At 39.4% G+C, this 18,378-nt stretch overlaps 1 protein-coding gene across 1 annotated transcript in view; it reads right to left on the minus strand.

Moving 5' to 3' along the window:
- Nucleotides 1-1,089: 1,089 nt before the first annotated feature.
- The window catches only part of SEMA3G (semaphorin 3G), a 92,502-nt gene continuing 75,213 nt past the window's right edge, over nucleotides 1,090-18,378 (minus strand). Inside the window, exons 8-16 of the mRNA XM_087924027.1 lie at nucleotides 17,608-17,722; nucleotides 16,778-16,847; nucleotides 16,296-16,440; nucleotides 15,747-15,978; nucleotides 14,691-14,782; nucleotides 13,789-13,830; nucleotides 8,721-8,946; nucleotides 7,608-7,747; nucleotides 1,090-2,812 (exon numbers count right to left, since the gene is read on the minus strand). Coding sequence (XP_087780153.1) covers nucleotides 2,318-2,812; nucleotides 7,608-7,747; nucleotides 8,721-8,946; nucleotides 13,789-13,830; nucleotides 14,691-14,782; nucleotides 15,747-15,978; nucleotides 16,296-16,440; nucleotides 16,778-16,847; nucleotides 17,608-17,722 — 1,557 coding nt within the window. The 3' untranslated portion in view covers nucleotides 1,090-2,317. The remainder of the gene's footprint in view (nucleotides 2,813-7,607; nucleotides 7,748-8,720; nucleotides 8,947-13,788; nucleotides 13,831-14,690; nucleotides 14,783-15,746; nucleotides 15,979-16,295; nucleotides 16,441-16,777; nucleotides 16,848-17,607; nucleotides 17,723-18,378) is intronic.

Raw genomic sequence — 18,378 nt, forward strand, 5'->3', positions numbered from 1 at the left:
TTAGAACACTTGCTAAGCAACCAGCCATTAAGTGAGGACCACTTGTATTTGGTTTGCCAGTCACTTGGCCAAAACCACTCAGTCATGTGACCACCAAACCACACCTACCCGGTCACGTGACCATCAAGCCACACCCAGCCAGTCACATGACCAGCAAGCCACACCCTCAAATTAGGCCATGCCCACAGAAATTTGAATCCCACTCCTGGGTGGGGGGCACCAAGGATGAGTTTGTAGCACCAAGTGGGTGGTGGACTGAAAAAGTTTGGGAACCACTGATTTAGAGAAAGGTGGGTGCAGTGCCTTTGCAGTTTTTCCTTCTTTCTTTAATGTGCATTTAAAAAAAATCCCACAATGATTCATATTTCTTGGAGGACGGGAGTGCTCGTCTACTTTGAAATCAGCACTATCTGCAATAAGTCATTATCTGAAAGGAGCCCCAAAAGAACCATTATCTGCATCAGTATCTGTCCATTTGCTCTCGAACAGGTCTCCGTTATTGGCCAGTTTGTCTAGAAATTGGTTACCTAGTTTACACCTCCTAGCCAATTCACGAACTTACAGCAACTTGAGCGTTGCTTTCTGCACTCTAGATCAGTGGTTCTCAACATGGTCCATGCCATATTTCTAGGGGGCATCTTCCTACTGCAGCTGCTATGCATTGTATATTTTTGTGTATTATTTTAAAAAAATGGTTGTCAATTACAATTATGTCGGCATAGAATTAGCCACTTTGGTAGCTACAACCAATGACTTTGTCTTAATGTTATAAAGATATTACATATATATTACATGATACGGTTCAGATTAATAAACATTGAAGATGGTAAAAATAGGCAGCTAACAGTGACCACGAAAGGGATTGCAGAGGTAAATTGCGCTCACGAGAGGCCGTGAACAACAACCGAAAAAAAGGTTGAGAACACCTGCTCTGAACTAGGAATACCTAGGAAGTACTAGGAAGAAATCAGTGCGCTACCTGGTAACCATTTCAACGAGGCATTTCGATCCCAGGACCAGCTTGTCCCAACTATTCATTATGCTGATGAAAGTCAAGAAGCAGGCGTAAAATTACCCCCAAGTCAGAGCTTGCTATGTAAGATTTAATTTATTTGTTGAACAAACTGCTAGTTTTCACTTAGTTGTCAATCTTTAAAACAAAGGAATTACAACAAGTCCATGAAAGGCAAGGCTTATTGAAGGCAAATGCTTATGTGGGCCTCCAGTGGCGGGTGGTTGTATTGCCCAAGAAAAAGTGGCCAGCAAGGAAATAATCAGAGGTGGTGCAGAGAAGTCAGACTTTCCAGGACAGGATAAGATATTGGCAAGCAAAATATAGGAAATTCAGCAATAGGTAAACCAAACTACGTTATGTGGCCAAGGTTAGCTTACTGGTTCCTCTGTTTTTCAACAGAACCTTGGGGGTGGGGGGCAATTACAGCAGAAGGCGGGGCTGAGGATAAGCTGCATAAGATTTTATTATTATTTTTTGGCTGGTCCATGTTACCCCTGAGGTTTCTCTTTATTTGTTTGCTCATTTCTTTGTCAGGTTTAGTTTCGCTTCCAACCATTTGAAAGAGAGCGCATGAGAAGGACACATGTTGGTATGAACAAGCATGAGGGTCAAATCATATTGTAAAGTAACTGGCCTTTTAAAAACTCATATGCAATCATGCCCAAAGAATTGTCATTGCTTTTGACCTGTTGGGCAGAACAAGGAAAAGCAGGAGGCTGGAAGTGCTGTAACGATCTGCTTTGCACCGCCAGGTACCATGATACGCACAATTCAGTGGTCACACCCATACTATCCAGCATGTAGCATGGGGAGAATAGGTCACTGGAAGCTCCATCTGCTCCTTCAAAAGGGTGACTATTATCCTCCAGAAGAGCATGGGCTACACATATCCATTCTTTCCATCTTCTCATTGTTTCTTCTCAGTCTTGTAAGAGGAACGGATGCTGCTGTTCCTTGGTTGCTGGTAACAGTCTCCCAGCCACATGATTAGATCCTTAATGGCGCCTTTTCTGAGTCATGTAGCTCAGCCGTACTGAACAGGAGGCTTCAGGGATGGCAGCATTTAACACGCGCGATCATGAGTGAGGCCACCTCCACCCTTTCTTCGACTTGATACCATGTGAGGTGTGATACAACTCACACCAGGGTTGTCAGTATGGGACAGAAAAACAATACTTTGGTATTTGTTAAATCTCCAGCATTTTGACAGAAGGGAGGGATGTCCATAGGCTCAGTTGATCAGCAAGGGCAAGGGGGGACCTCCATCAGGGCAAGGACAGTCTTAGAAGGGTGGATTTTTATTCACAGGATGCTTTTGCCAAGAGTTGGGTCCATGTCTCCTTCAGTGGCCACCGCTTGCCTAGGCACCCGGTTTCTGTCACTGGGCTGCTTGCCTCTTCCCTTTTTGCCGCCCTCCAGCAGGTTCTTGCTCTTTGGGAGTTTGCCTTTATGCCATAGTGGCCGATCTCCACACCACACCCGCTCACAATACTCCTCCAATCTCTGCAGATTGGCGTAGCCGATCAGATGCATGATGTCCTTGAACCACAATCGTTGTCCATGTAGCAGGCGGAGGTTGGGGACTCGGCACGGAGGCCGAGGCAGCTCCTCCTCCTGCTCCTTCTGGAAAATGTGTTCCAGCTGCTCATTCTCCACCACTTCCAAAATGATTTTGCTGACAGTCTGAGCAAAGCCCTGCTCCTGCGACCTGCAGTAATAAGTTCCAGTATCCTGACGAAAGAGTTTCCGAAACAGCAAGCCGTATTCTGTCTTCATGATCCGTTCATCTGTTTTCACCTGGAAGAGCCAGGAAAAAAAATGAAATAAATAAAATTAGGAAGATAAAGAGTTTTCTAGAAATTCAGTTTGATTTAATCGAGATACTGCAGGAATGTCAAGGTCAGCAATGGCTTGACTGCAAACTTTCCTGCAAAAGTACACCCAGTCTTTCTTAGGGACAAAAAAACCAGGGGTGGGATTCTACCAGTTCACACCTATTTGCTAGAACTGGTTGTTAACATTCTAAGCAGTTTGGAGAACCAGTTGTTAGTAGAAATTACTGGCCTAATCCTGTAAGAAAGGCAGGAAGAAAACATTCTGGTGTTGCTTACAGAAACTGCCTTTCCATTAACCCTTATTACATTCTTGGCAGGACTAGACTTCCTGTCTCAGGAACTTCTCTGGAGTTTTTTCCCCCTCCTTTGCTGGTACTTTGCTTGTGTAGAGTGACCAGTCAAAGTTATAATGGCACTGAAAAAAGTGACTTATGACCATTTTTCACACTTACAATTGTTGCAGCATCCCCACAGTCATGAGAGGCCAGGCGAGGAGATGCGTGCCTCGATATGAGTGATATTGAGTTGGCCACGCCCAGCCAATAACATGTCCACCAAGCCATGTCCACCCAGTCACATGATCACCAAGCCATGCCTACCAGCTAAACCATGCCCACAAAACCAGTTGTTAAAAAATTTGAATCCCACCCCTGCAAAAAAACCAAACAGATTTCTAAATATGCTATGATTCACATCTTTTCTGACATATATTACAGTATGCTTGAACTGATGCAGCAGTGTATGACGAAGTGATAACAGTATGGGTATGTGTAGAAATTCCCGTGGTGAGAAATGCATCTTGCTTCTCCCCCTAAGCACAATAAAAAAAAAAGTAAATGCTTATTTCACATAACTGATGTGACTCTGAGAATCCAGGGGTTTTTGTGATTGATTAAAGAAAGAAAAAGTAGAGTTATACTTGCTAAATACTGAAGATGCAGGTAAAGAATGGGCCCAGAGACAGGAGCATCCAGGCAATCTGATAGATAGATATATAAAAGATTGCGCCTAAGATCAGAACTGCTCAAAAGAAAGCTTCCACTTCATTTGCACTATTTCATCTCTCTTTGTATTAGAACTTCTGAAACATCCAGTCAGGCTCTAACATTTTCCCAAACCACGCTGCTTATTCTGACCCAGAAGTCTCGTCTTTCCCTCAAATTGCCAGACTCCTTTGGTGGCTGGCAATTTTCAATAAATTAAAACATTTCTCTAGCTTTGAAATGTCCCCATCTATAAAAATGTTCTAATTCCAATCCAATCCTTACTTTGCCATTAGGTAGTGAATGCTTTAGGGTGACTTACTTTTGGTTGTATGCTGGGTAATGATAGCAGTAGTACCTAAAAGGAATTTTTCTAGGAAGTAGCAGTCCCTAAAAACTAGGTGTGGCCACCCAGAAACCTACCTAAAATTCTGCAGCACTTTTGTTCATCTCAAAATGGGTTTCTCCTGCAAACAGACTTCACCTGCAAGGATTTTATTCCAGCTGAGACTCCTGACACAAGCCCCACCTTATAAAGGAAGTCACCCAGTACTGAAACTAAATAGAAATAGCAGATAGACGTACATCTTGCTAATTTCTTCCCTTCTTTTAAACAATTGTATTTATTGTTTTATACAAAGAACAAGGAGCCCAGCAAGAACAGCACATTCCATTAATCTGTGTGGTCCTTCAGAAAGTTGAAGGGGAGACATGGGAGGCGGTCTAACGCCACTGCACCCTCAGGAAGTACCAGCGTTGCCCTTATTAGCAAATGATGGTTTTGGAATGAAACTCAGCAGCTGTGTTTACTTATCAGTTCCCACCTTCTATATCCCAATTGCCCCCTCCCCCCCCAAAAAAACCTCCTCTCCAATCGTTGTGTATTATCACTTCAATTCCTGGGAATTAGACTAGCCTGGGAAAAGAGGAGAAAGACCTCACACAGTGTGTGTGTGTGTGTGTGTGAGTGTGTGTGTGGATTTCCCTATTTTCAGTTTAGTCAGGAATTCCTCATCACCCTCCCTGAAATCGCAATTCCAAGAACCAAACGTTTGGTGTGATGATTAAGGCCTACAAAGCAGGAGACCATGAGTTCTAGGCCTACCTTAGGCATTTGGGTGACTTTGGGCCAGTCATTCTCAGTCAACCCATCTAACTGGGTAGTTGTTGAGGGGAAAAAGAGGAGAAAGATGAAGTATTGGGTATCTTTGCTGCCTTGAGTAACACATAAAGTAATAAAAGTGCGCTAATTACTAAATAATCTACATGCAGATAACATCAGGAAGAAAACCCTCTCCCCGAAGGCTAATTGCCATTACAAATAAGTATTTAATGAGGAGTAGAATCCAGTATGAAGTGGCAAAGTTAATAACATGTTATTTATATTATGTAGAATAATTCTTGGGCTTTTTAAGTTTTAAATATTCACGGACTGTCTTCATTTTGCTTGCGTGATATTTCTCTGGTTTCCACAGAACTTGCACATATTGTAAAGGCAACTTTACTAATAATTTTGTAATTTTTACTCCAGCTTCTCTGCTGAGATTTGATATGCAAGTCTGCTTCTTAAAAAAATATTATGACTATGGCAAAATAATTTGTGGGAAAATATCCCTCAAATCATCACACATTGAAGCAGCAATGAAAGTTACAGAATTTAACTGAGAGCCACTCCCTAATTATATATGTATTCCAAACCACTGAAATCAGGCCTGAATATTTAAGAAAGGGAGAAGCAAGGCTATGCCACTATTCCAGAGACCTGCTTTAAAATTAACTGGAGTCTATATCTCCTAAATTATTAATTTGTTCCTATAAGGATGGACCATCATTTGTACAGAAAGAATCTAAGTTTACCTTCCATGCTTTGAAGTGAAAAATAAATAGAATTTTGGATTTGTTAGTGTTGGGGGGGGGTTGTTAGTATGTCGTTTGCTAAAATTCAATATTATAAGAACTTGCTGGATAGTTCAGTCTGTTTAATTAAACATTTTATGTATTTAATGAGTTCCTCTTTCACACGAGTTACATTTTTGTGTATTATTTTTTTTTTTTGAAGAAATTGCAGTGAAAAAATATATGCATAACATTTTAAACCATTATTCTGAAAGTATTTTCTGTCAAAGTATTTTCTCAGATATTTCACTACCTTAAAACGTATACCCTTTATCACCAAATCTATCACCAAGTATTTCTTAGCTGAGAATTGCACCAACAATGGATAACAAAGTACCTTTATCAGGAGTTTAATAGAACTAGAATTCAGTGGATCTGAACATCAAAGTATGTCAAGCAGAGAATGACACGTCTTGTGAGATGTCATTCTGATCACCAGAAGATAGACAGGCAAAGAAAGTTACCACCACCCTTCCTCAGTGGACTAGGACCTGTCCCTGTAGGTCCATTCCCAGATGTCCAAACTTTTTGAGAATACCGCCTTTCACACACACATTACTACAATGAACTCTGAATTAAGAGTTCTTTATTCCTCATCTTCTCTCCTTTACTTCAGTTGCTGTTGCTGGAATACTTGTGTTGATACTCCTGAGGTCTCCTTGGTTGCTTCCAGTAGGAAGAAAGGCTGGAATATTGCTTTCTAGCCTGAAAGGCAATCAATCTTTTAAGTATATGGCATTTTCCTTAGCTGCAGATGGCAAGTACCTCTTCTTAGTGTACTCTCTACCAACATCACAACAATAATCTTCCCAAACAACAATAACCTTCCCAAACAAGAATAACCTTCCCAAACAACAATAATCTTCCCAAACTACTTTGGCAGGGCTTGCCTGCCAAAGTAGTTCTTGACTGATGGTCAATTTTCCAATGTCTGAACCCCAGCCACCTGCAAATTAACACTCTGGTTGCCATAGAGTGTGGTTGCATCAGTAATCAATTCTGCTGTTTTAGCAAACTCACTGAATGCCTCCTTAAGGAGTTCAGGGTCAATTAATAAAGCCTTAAACAACTCACATACCCATATTAACAGAGCTGGAGTGTGGGGAACAGCTATAAAAATAGCTTCCAAGTCTTGAAGGCCTACAACAGCTGTTTCATGTTATTTAAGCTGTATCCATCTTACATTCAGTAGAATTCATAAGAACTGTACTTCCTTCTCTTTGGACCACTGTCTTGGCAATGATGGCCATGAGTAGTTTATTGACAGAAGACATTCCAAGCTATTGTATTGCCTCCGTGAAAAGAAGGTAAAAATCGAGAGAGGAAAATGCTTTACATTTAGTAGGCTCAGTTACATGATAATCTATTTTCTTTTTTCCCCTAGCCCAGATAGAGCCAAGAATTAAAAAAAAAATCAGATTGAAGAATGAGAGGGAGGGCAGATCGCGTCGACCAAATGCAAGAGTAGCTCTGCCTTATGACTGGAAGAGGTTGAGGAGACCTTTCTTATCTGTTCAGCATAAGTAACCAAGAACTCCATATGTGCTTAACAGCCTGAGGAGAAGACAATTTTATTCACAGACAGGGAACAGAATGGGAAGGGGTACATTTGGCAGAGATCCTCAGCTTTTACAGCTGTATTGCACACTGAAATTTAGTAAATAAAGATCTCCCAGACCCCCCACAATGCTCTATATAACCAATATCTGTTGTAACAAAACAGTCAAGACAAAAAATGTGGTACTTATGCGGCAGGAACAATAATGTACTAAGATGACTCATATATTTACATGAGAGAGTATGTGTTTGTGTATATACTTTGAGGGAGAAGATATGAAGAAAATTGCCATTAAGAAAACAAAAGCAAGAGTGCCTCACCTCATCTCTTAGCTCCTCTGGAGATCTGCGTACAAACCATTGCACTGCAGCTTGGGGTGACTTGGGGATGCACTCTAAGAAGGTACTGTTGTGCTCTGTCCCATATACCACCTTCTCCTCAATGCTGTCAAAGTCATCCACTACAAAAATGCAAAAATTGAAATTTTTAAAGAAGAGATTGGACAGCCATTTGTTTGAAATGGTTCCTGCCTGAACAGGGGGTTGAACTAGAAGTCTTCCAAAACTTCCAATTCTGTCTGTTCTGTTCTGTTCTGTTCCATCCTCTTCTGTTCCTACTCTGTTCCTACTCTATTCTGTTCCGACTCTATTCTGTTCCTACTCTACTCTCTTTCTATATGCTATTACCACATATCAATCATTCGGAAATCTCCCATTTCCATAAAAGGGTCACGATGGTCCAGGATTGCTTCTGAACCTGTGGGAGGTAGGAATGGGTTTGAAGCCTGGCCCAACCTGCTATTTTGCTCTTTGGAATAGAGAGATATTCATTCCCCATCCAAAACACTGAGTACTGAATCAAAATTGTCAGAGTGCTTGCAGGGTTAATTCAAGATGCCAAAGACTCCAAGGTCTCCTCTTTTTCCCAATATTCCAGTGAAGATTGTGGAGCTCTATTTATGTTTTCATAAAATAGATGCTGTCCAAAGCAAAAATTTGACCATATCCCTGTGAAAATCTCTGTTTCATGAACACAGAGGTTATTATTAGCGGTAACACAGCAGACCCCTTGCCTATTTGTAATTGATCTTAACAGCAGTAGCATTTAGCATTTATATACAGCTTCACAGTGCCCTCTCTAAGTTTACAGAGTCAGCATATTGCCCCCAACAATCTAGGTCCTCATTTTACTGACCTCTGAAGAATGGAAGGCTGAGTCAGTCTTGTGCCTGGTGAGATTCGATCTGGCAAATTGCAGTCAGCCAGCAGTCAGCAGAAGTAGCCTGCAGTACTGCATTCTCACCACTGCGCCAGCGTGGCTGCCATGTTCACTCTCCAGTGTCCTTGAAAGCCAAGGATATGGCAGGTATCCCTCCACAAAAGCCATCCCATTCTGCCCCACCGCTCTAAACATATATTCCCAAGTTTCTTCACCTGTTAGGTTTTGATCCAAGCACTGGTGCATGGGGTTCCCATTCTGGATGTCTTGCCTGCGAAAGCGACGTTTGCCCGATTCCTGGTATCTGGTGCAAGTGAGACCATCCCAGGCACAATAGGGGTCCCGTGCCAGGCAGCATTCTGCACAGGCGGTCCCATACGTCTCACATTGATGCAGTTTCACTTGGGCAACACCGACCCGTGAGCCCACATAAAGCATTTGCTGTCAAAACAAGTCAAAGCAGGGTTAATCAGAGGAGCACCAAATCACCTTGGAGCTGTTATTTTTAATAGCAGCCTCATACTGATGAAGAGTTATAAAGCACACAGTGAAATTGGTGGGCATTATTTTAAAGAGGGACCCAAACCCTCACTCACTAACACTGATAATATTACCTGGTTGGGTAATGAAATGTCTGCAACTAAATAACCATGCTCAGAGAGTACTAGGACTCCACAGTTCAATTCTCAGTTACAGATATTCTCTTCTACTGGGACATCTTTTGTTTCTATCAGAATTTCTTCTGCACTTTTCAGAAAAGAAAACTGAAGCTTAGCTTGTTAAAAGTACCTCCGTATGATGATACTGACCCTACTTGAAGCCAACTCCAAACCTGCCTAATTCCAGGAGACTGGCTTGTCTGGAGAGTTGGCTGCCTTATTCCTAGTGGTATTTTGTTCAGTAAAATGGGAATACATGAGTAGTGTTTGCTGGAATGCTGCTGTAGCTGAGATGGGGGCGGGGGGCAATCTTCCTGGCTCATTTCCTGGGCTCAAGTGAGCCTTCACTCATTCCTTCCCCATACCACTGAGGGTCAATTCCTATATCCTCAACTATGTGTTTATTTCCCTCCCATCCCAAAACTATTACAGATCCTGGAAGAAAAGCCCTGCCATAAACTTGGTGATATGCTTTTGTTCTAGATACGTTTTAATATATATATATATATATATATATAAATGATATTTAGACTATCTAGATCAGGCTTGTCCAACCTGCGGCCCAAGGGCCGCATGCGGCCCAGGTCACCTTGTAATGCGGCCCAGTGCCCACCCCAACCTTCGTGCCAGAGCCAGCAAGGAGGAGGAGAAGCAGGCGCGAGGCAGGGCGAGGCGAGCCCCAGGCCAAGCAGCAACAGAAAAAGCAGGCGCCATCAGAGCGCCACCTCCTGCTGTTGCCACCACCGCCATCGCCGCTGCTTCTGCCCCTGCCGCTTCTGCCCCGCTGCCACTTCTGCCCCTGCCATCGCTGCCGCCACTGCCCCGCCGCTGCTTCTGCCCCCGCTGCTGCTGCTGCTTCTGCCTTCCAGTCCTGCCTCATCCAGCTGGGCCATTTGCAGGAGGAGAGGTAGGCGCGAGGCGGGCGAGCTTTCTCCCCCCGCAAATAAATAATTTTTAATAAATAATTAATAATAAAAACATCTCACTAACTTCATTTCCAAATAAATTTAATATGTTAACTATGTTTTCTATGGGTTTTTTGGATGATCAGGTATTGTTACTGTTATTTTATTTTATGTGCGGCCCAAACCAAATTTTCATCTTCTAATGTGGCCCAGGGAAGGTGAAAGGTTGGACACCCCTGATCTAGATACTTAAGATAAAGCAAGGGGTGGAACTGGAAAAATAAAAATAAATTATCTAATGTATTTTTATTTTTCAGTTCCACACGTCATTTAATCTTAAGTTCCCATAATAGTAACATGGACATTGGAAACAGTGAGAGGCAGTTTTCCTTTTGCTGTGAAATGGGGAACTGGAAATTTTTGCTCCTTTAGGACCCAGACAAAGTTAGGGATCAGATCTTGACTGAACTATTTTTTTCTAAGCTACCCTACCGATCAGCGGGCAGGAGCACTGCAATCTATTGAACATAGGACCAATCAACAAGAGAACCAATCAGCTGCTCAGAATTTAAATATAGCTCCAAACGAACAACCAATCACACAACCAACTGACCAAACTGGCATACAAGACATTTATAAGCTAAGGAGAACAGGACAAGGAAATCCTGCTGATGATGTTACCTAGTCTGGTAACGCAACGTTCAGAAACTAACTTGAAACAAGCTTGCAGAGCTAACCACTGGCAAAATCATGCTGATCTTTTACAGGTAAGATGGCAAATGCCACACCTGCCATCTTGCTGTAGAAACAAGTGCAGCAATTTTCATGGGAACAATGGCACTGGGAAGGATTGTTTGGTCTCTTCCCCCGCACCCTGCACTCTATTTTCCTGATCTAAATTGCGCTCTTCCTTTTTCTACTGAATTTGGTCCTCTAAGGGAAAATATAGGCAGCTGGGTCATCAACCTTCTTAAGTTACAGCATTTGGAAGAGCAATAAAATTAAATGGCTTTGGAATTCCCACAGTTTCCTGGATATGTTATGACATTATTTATGGCCATTCAGAATTGAAACTGATCGTATATATCTTAATGTCAAAGAAAACCTACTCGGTAACGTCAGAGGTCTTAGAAGTCAAGACATACAGAAAGAAGCCACATTACATATGCCTTGAGATAATTAATATCTGTAGTACCAAACTACAGTTAGCATTTTTAACAGATTTCTGTGATTTTAAAATAGAAATTCATGATTTAAATAATGATTTCATATTTCTAATTTGCATATCAATGACTATTGGAGAATAATTGGAAGTGGTCCGCTGTTTATAAAGCAGGGACATGTTTTCCCCAATGTACCGCCCACTGAAATATTAGACCACACAACCTATGATTTACAAACAGGATTCACAGTCTATCTGAGATTATGGCTACTGAATTCAACAGAGCTGAATAATGCTAGATTGGAGGAAGAAAAATTATATTGTGATAGTTCCCTGTTTGCTGTGAAGTCAGAGATTCTTTTGGAATGGGTATCTGAACTTACCCTGGTCTTAACATCTTTATTGTATTTGTTTTACCCTAGCTAACTTTCAACAAAAAATCACCACATCTAAAATCTTGGAAGTGTTTTGCTGGGCTTCAGGCATGGTGGTGATTGAAAGCTGTTTTCACCACCACCATATTCTTATAAAGAACCTATTCTTTAGGTTTTTGTTCCTATTTCTTAGTTTAAACAATCAAAATTTGGGCTGGCATTTTACTAGTTTAGCATCCATATTGTCTCACTACAGACCATATTATGATTTCCTCATATCCTCTGGGCTGACAGAAGATGGCTTATAATTGTTTATAAAATATAGTCCGTCCGTCCCCCAGATCCTGTAAAATGACAGTTTGCCATTTTGTTTTTTTTGTTTTTGAACATTCATTTTGTAGTTTTTCAAATAAATTTTCTGGCCAAATTTTATCATGAGACACCATTCTGGTGAGAGGGGAGGCATATAAATAAATAAGTAAATAATGCAATTTTCTGAGTAATTCATGATTTAACTGAGATAAATGAAATTGTAATATTTTTTTTGCTACTTGATTCTATATTTATCACATATACTGTGATAAACTGAACTCTTTGTTTAGTTATACTATTCAGTTCATCAAAAACTTTTTATCCAAAATTTGATCTTTTTCCACATATGAATCTAAAGTGGAAAAAAGTTAAAGCTGATACTTTTGCAAACTTTTGCAGCTCCCTTTTAATATGAAACAAATGTGCTGTGTTTGAGTATCTATCACATTGCCTGCAAATTTACTATTTAGTAATTCTCCTTCTCTCTCTCTCTCTCTCTCTCCATACACACACCAAATTATTATTCATGCACATATATAATTTGGATATATAATTTTATTAATAATTGAGGGGGGTGGGTTATAACAAAATTTATAATCAGTTCACAGTAGAAAAATGGGTCACTATATAATTATATTGTGTAGTTTCTTGCTTGGTTTGGGAATAAGGATAATTTTACAGTTGTAGCAGAATGCGGGAAGATTTTTCTCTTAAATGCATTCAATTACATATTAATAAGAACTCTTGTATTTAAATATCCTTGTGCTGTTCCTAAAATTCCTTACTGAGTCTGATCCTTGTGGTTTCCATTCAGCACTGAAACATTTGTAATTTAGATTATCATTAATTTCATCTACTAAAGAATTGCTTGAAGTATATACATTTTTCAAAAAATCATAAATTAATCGTTAATATTTTAGTATGGTAATAACTTGACCTTTAGAGATTTTTCAAAATCTTTTTATCTTTATTTTTAAATCTATGTGTTTTCAATTTTGAATTGTATTACTGTATTCATAATATTTTTGTTTTACATATAAAAGCTGTGCGATGACTTTATTAATCTCTAAAATACTTTATTCTTTTCTTTTTCATTTCTAACTGTAGAATATACATATTAACAGCCTGCTTCCTGTATTTCGCTAATATATTCTTGATTTCTATATCTAATTTATTTGCAGATGATGAAGATTCATTTTCAATTATATTGATCTGGTTTATATATTCATAATTATTTGATTTATGAATTTATATTAATATTTTCATAGATTCCTATCTTATCAGTATTATGAATATTTGCATAATTTTCTTTAAAAAATAACTGTTATTTTGCTGCTTTATTAAAGTTAATATAGTATTAAATGAGAAAAATGAGTGTAGGTTATATTATTATCTAATTTTAATTCTAAAACATTGGTCATTGGGAAGTCATGGCTCCCTATGACTAGATTAAACTCTGAATCTGCATAATATTCTACTGCCTTTTGTACAGTGATTTCTGGGTTTTACTTTTTTTTAATAGCAATTTTTGTTTAAACTGGTCCTGAGTTTGTGTTTACCATTTGTCCCAGCAGTAAGTTTTCTATGTCAAATCCATTTAAACACTGCATTGCATTCTAAAGGAACCTTGTTTGTTAATTAATTATTACTTTTTTGTCCAATTTCCTTTAGTAAACATTTAAAATATATCTATAGCAATGCTGCAGGAAATTCAACCAATAGAATAAAAGATAAATATTTTGGAAAACTACAATTTGTTGGAAGGAATGAAAGAGGGAATGGCCATGCCTAGCTTAAATAGTGAATTTTATAGTAAAAACGCAAAGGGATAGAAGTTGATGATTTATTTTTATAATTCATTCATTACTTACCCGTTTCACAGAAATTTCCATCTCAGTGATGGGGACTGGTACCTGGGGGACATGAAGACACGGCAATTCAGCTAAAGTATGTCCCCCAAATGACTCCCAATCCTATCCTATGATTCTGCATTTATGTATTTCTAATAGTCATAGAAGGTCATTATTGTCCCAGCTATTTTCTCACAAAAATAAATGCATACACACAAAGGGCAGTTGGACAGATAGCTTTTTCCAAACTTAAACTTTCAGTAAATCTGAAAATTAGGGCTAATGGAGATATACAACTATTCTCTTTCCCAGGTTACTCAATAGTTATAAGTATAAATAAGTATACTTTCTATGGTCTTTTTCTCTGAAAAACTGGATCAAACAGAATAACAAATTCCAACAAGCAAGGATCTTGGGCTATTCAAAAAGCAGGGCAAGGTCCCATTATCCATGAAAGTTCACAGCCACATGGGAACCAAGCCTAAAAGCAGACTTAAATAATTGCTGCAGTATTCATATTGTGGCTACCTTTATCATAGCTCCTTCATGTACGGAAGAGTATACATACATACATACATACATACATACATATCTGGATTCATAAAATACAATTTTTCACTTTCCAAGATAGGCTTCTAATTAATATTGTGTTCAGGATGATAACTATCTTCATAAAACACCTTACAAACTTGGAATTATACAGCTAAGTAGTAATCAGGCACAAAAATGGTCCATGTATGACTATTACTGCAAACGTGCACACTGATAGTGCAAGACTTTGTCAGAGGAACACTTGTAAATGCTATGCAAGAAACCAGTGAATATCAAGCAATGTGCAATACAGTCAAAATTAGCCAGCCAGGATTGTTTCTTTACTGAATATATACATGAAGCTCACACATATACTGCTATTTTTACTGCACCTTAAACACTTGAAGCTCTTCCAAAACAACTTCTTCAACAGCAGCAAAATTTCCTCTTTGTAGGGCTATGACCTTCAATATGGTGCCAGCATCTAAAAGGGAGGAAGGAAAGAAAGCCCACTGAAACAAGGCCATCCCTGGGGTCACCTAAAATCCTGGCAAAGCTCATTGGGAACTTTTTCAAAAGCTGCTCTTGACAGCAAGTAGCCTAGAATCTGACTCCTAGTTTTATACTATGAGATACACTACACTACTAATATGTGATTTTAGATCTCTGCATCCCTGAATCATCTTTATTCTTTTACATTTAAAAGCTATTGGGGAAATGCTAATTTTTTAAAAAAAATCAATGCTCAACTATCCACCTTAAAAAAATGAAATGGTAATTTCACCATTTTTTTCTCATTCTCTAACCTTGACTTGGAAAACATTTCTTGTAGCTTGCTAAGCTATTGTTTTTCTCACTGTTGAATGGGGCTTACATTTTGAAATACAGCAAACAAAAGGACACAATTTCAAAGAAAGGAGCCTTAATGGCAGACAAATTTGAACATCCCTTCCACACAACACTGTAATTGGAGATTCCCTGAAGAAGTATTTTCCTTGAAGAAAACACATGTATGACTTACTCAAATCCATCCATCTCCTTCACCATTTCTATCCTCCTGAATAAGTAAAAGTTGAAAATATTCTATTTTGCTGGTATAGGGCAAACTTCCTGTAGTGCCAAAAGATGCCAAATCATTCAGACAGCCCCATGGTAGTCACAACGTAGTTCTAACTGCTTCACAAATTGATCCAAATGGCTCACTTCTATTCTGAATTCAGCTGAGCATGATGCATAGGCCTTGTTTCAATGCATAGCAAAGTTTGGCTTGTCCATTCATCAGTATTTTACCCAAGACCCCTTTTCAATGTCAGGTTGTAGTCTGAAGTTTTGAAAATTCAGGAAATTATCTTCAAACTCACAAATTCTTCTACATAATGACCAGCAACTCCATATACTGTATCTGCAGTTTGGAAGAGAGATGTTCAGGTACTGCTGAACCCCAATACCTGTGCCAATGAACATAACATCGTAATGCCCATCCTCAGCTTCCACACGATCCACCACTAACTGCCGCAGGCGATGATGCAGGTTGGTTTTCACCAGCACAGGCCGCCGTTGTAGTGGATACACAGATTTGCTCATCAGGGGGTGAGCACGTGCAAATTGCAGTACCTCATCTGGGTAGTCTTTGGTCGAGGAGTACTGACGACTTGGCTGGTTGGTTGTTTTGCTAGGGCACTAGGAAAAAGGAAATAATTTTAGCAAATAGCTCTGTTCTTACTATTTATCAGGAATCAAAGCCAACTCTTTCCCCCATTTCATTTTTTTCCTTGATTCTTCCCATGCTTGCAAAATTTATTCCAGAAGTTGAGAAACTTTTTTTGTTGTCATTTCCACTGATGTGAATAGTTCTGGCAGCTTTAGATAATCACACAAAACATTATTTTGCATTTTTAATTTCTTTGTTTTATGGCAAATTGCTCTTCCTATACATTTTTCTTTTCTGGGGTTCCCCCCCCCCTCAGGAAAATCATCACCTTCATTCTTATACTTACAACTCCTGGCCTTGGGTAAGGCACCTTGCCCTCATAAGCTGCCCACTGATGATCAGGACCATCTTTATGAGCAAATGGTCCATTAAAAACCTCCCAGATGTCTGCCATACGATAGACACAGATGGCGAAGCCTTGGAAGACATTGCTGTAATGAGAAAAAATTACCCCAATATTGCTTGTAACACAAGATTTAAATGTCACTGAGATTTGTTTGTTATCTCTCTAGGCTGCAAATTCAGAAAGAAAGAAAAATGCTTTTAAGTAAATAAATGCCTAGAAGGTTACACTTGGGGGGGGGGGGGCAGGGAATAATTCATACTGTATGAATTCTAGTGAAGTTGACTGAAGAAGAATTGGCGAAAAAGCAAACTATATTGGGTATACAAAAAATTATAAACTCATTATAAAGGGCATTTTTAAAAGATTCGCTGTTAAAGTAACTACAGACAGAACTACAAACCACAGATAGAGAAACATCTCACCTGATGGTGCTAAACAGTGCATAGACTTCAGGATTCTTGCCATCTTTGGCCCTCAGAAGAAAGATGTCCTCTGTTGAAAAGTGGATGATCGAATGAGTTCTGTAACTGTTGTGTCAATGTACTTACTCTACACAAACATATTTCTAAGTGGTTTTTTTTTCTAATGACCGGCTCAGGAATTCTGGGGGTTGAAGTCTACAAGTCATAAAAGGGGCAGAGTTCCCCATCCCTGGCCTAGAAGATATTTGTGCTATCCATTTTGTTTCACTGCTACTAACTCCTGTTACACTACCACTGCCTAATCTAAAATAAAATTGCATGGCACCACACTCTAGCATAGGAACACAAACCTTTTCTGAAGTGAGGGTTGTGCTAGCTAGCCTGTGGGTGCAGTGCTGGAGAAGAGAAGAGGCCCATTCCAAAAGTTGGGAAGCTGAACAGAGTCAGAATAAGACTACAACTGATTTCATTTGTATGTAATTAAACTTCATCAATATGATTACTCTTCATCCATGCATTTAATAAATTCCCCTTTCTCTTATACCAAAAATTGTATTTTTTCTTTGGAGGTTGCAGACAAATTGGGGTGGGGGGGTGCTGCATAAGACCAGGGAATCTCAGATTATGAGTTCCTAACATAAGGATGCATCATTGACTTTAAACTCCCAGTGGTTTTTGATCAAGCTCTGATCAAATCTCCACTGGCTTAGTTTTAGGATTAGTATAGCATTAAATGTCCCTGGTCATTCCTTTGGTTCCACTTTCCCCATACTGTAAATTCCTAATCCTCTACAAACCAACCAACTGTGATTATGGAATATAAATCACACCCAGTTCATCAAAGTGTGTGTCAATGCCATCTGGTCCTGGAACAGAACACACAAGACGAGCTTTGTTGAAAGTGCTCCATTTGTTGACCAGCACTCGTTGTCCACCAACATCATTCTGGAAGAAGGAAAATAAATAATGTTCAGGAGTGAAAGCCACTGACATAATGGCACATAAATGTTTTTGAACCTTTTGAATTTGTAGTATTTCAGCATAAAGATGAGTTAAAACATGATCTTTCTCCACACAAGTCCTGAAACAAGATCCTGAGGAGCTAGTTGAACAAACAAAAACATTACATTTGCTTATTATTTTACTCATTGAGAGAAATGACTCAAGGGTAGTCTTAAAGGTGCTATTTTTTTCCAAAAGGCAATAGGACTATAATTCCTTGAGGAAGAAGAATAAGATATTTCGCTTCTCCTCCAAGAAGCTTCATTGGTTCTGGCAGGATGGTGGGAGTATGTGTGGAAAAATAATATTTATTTGCAATCACCTGGTTGTTAGCATTTTACCTGAGAGCTCTTGAGGCCACTTGGGGGTTTGATAGACTTGAACACTAGGCCCTATCTAACAAAATGAAATTCAATGTAGAGAAAAGTAAAGTCTTACACTTAGGCAAGAAAAACCAAAAATACACATATAAACTGGGTGAAACCAGGCTCAATAGCAGTAACTGTGAGAGGGATCTTGGAGTTTTAGTGGACAACCAATTAAATATGAGCCAGCAGTATGTGACAGCAGCCAGAAAAGCCAATGCAATCCTAAATTAC

The sequence above is a fragment of the Pseudonaja textilis genome, chromosome 2 (assembly GCF_049901715.1).
Source record: "Pseudonaja textilis isolate UNSWEBS1 chromosome 2, rPseTex1.2, whole genome shotgun sequence".
In the NCBI taxonomy this organism is placed as follows: Eukaryota; Metazoa; Chordata; class Lepidosauria; order Squamata; family Elapidae; genus Pseudonaja; species Pseudonaja textilis.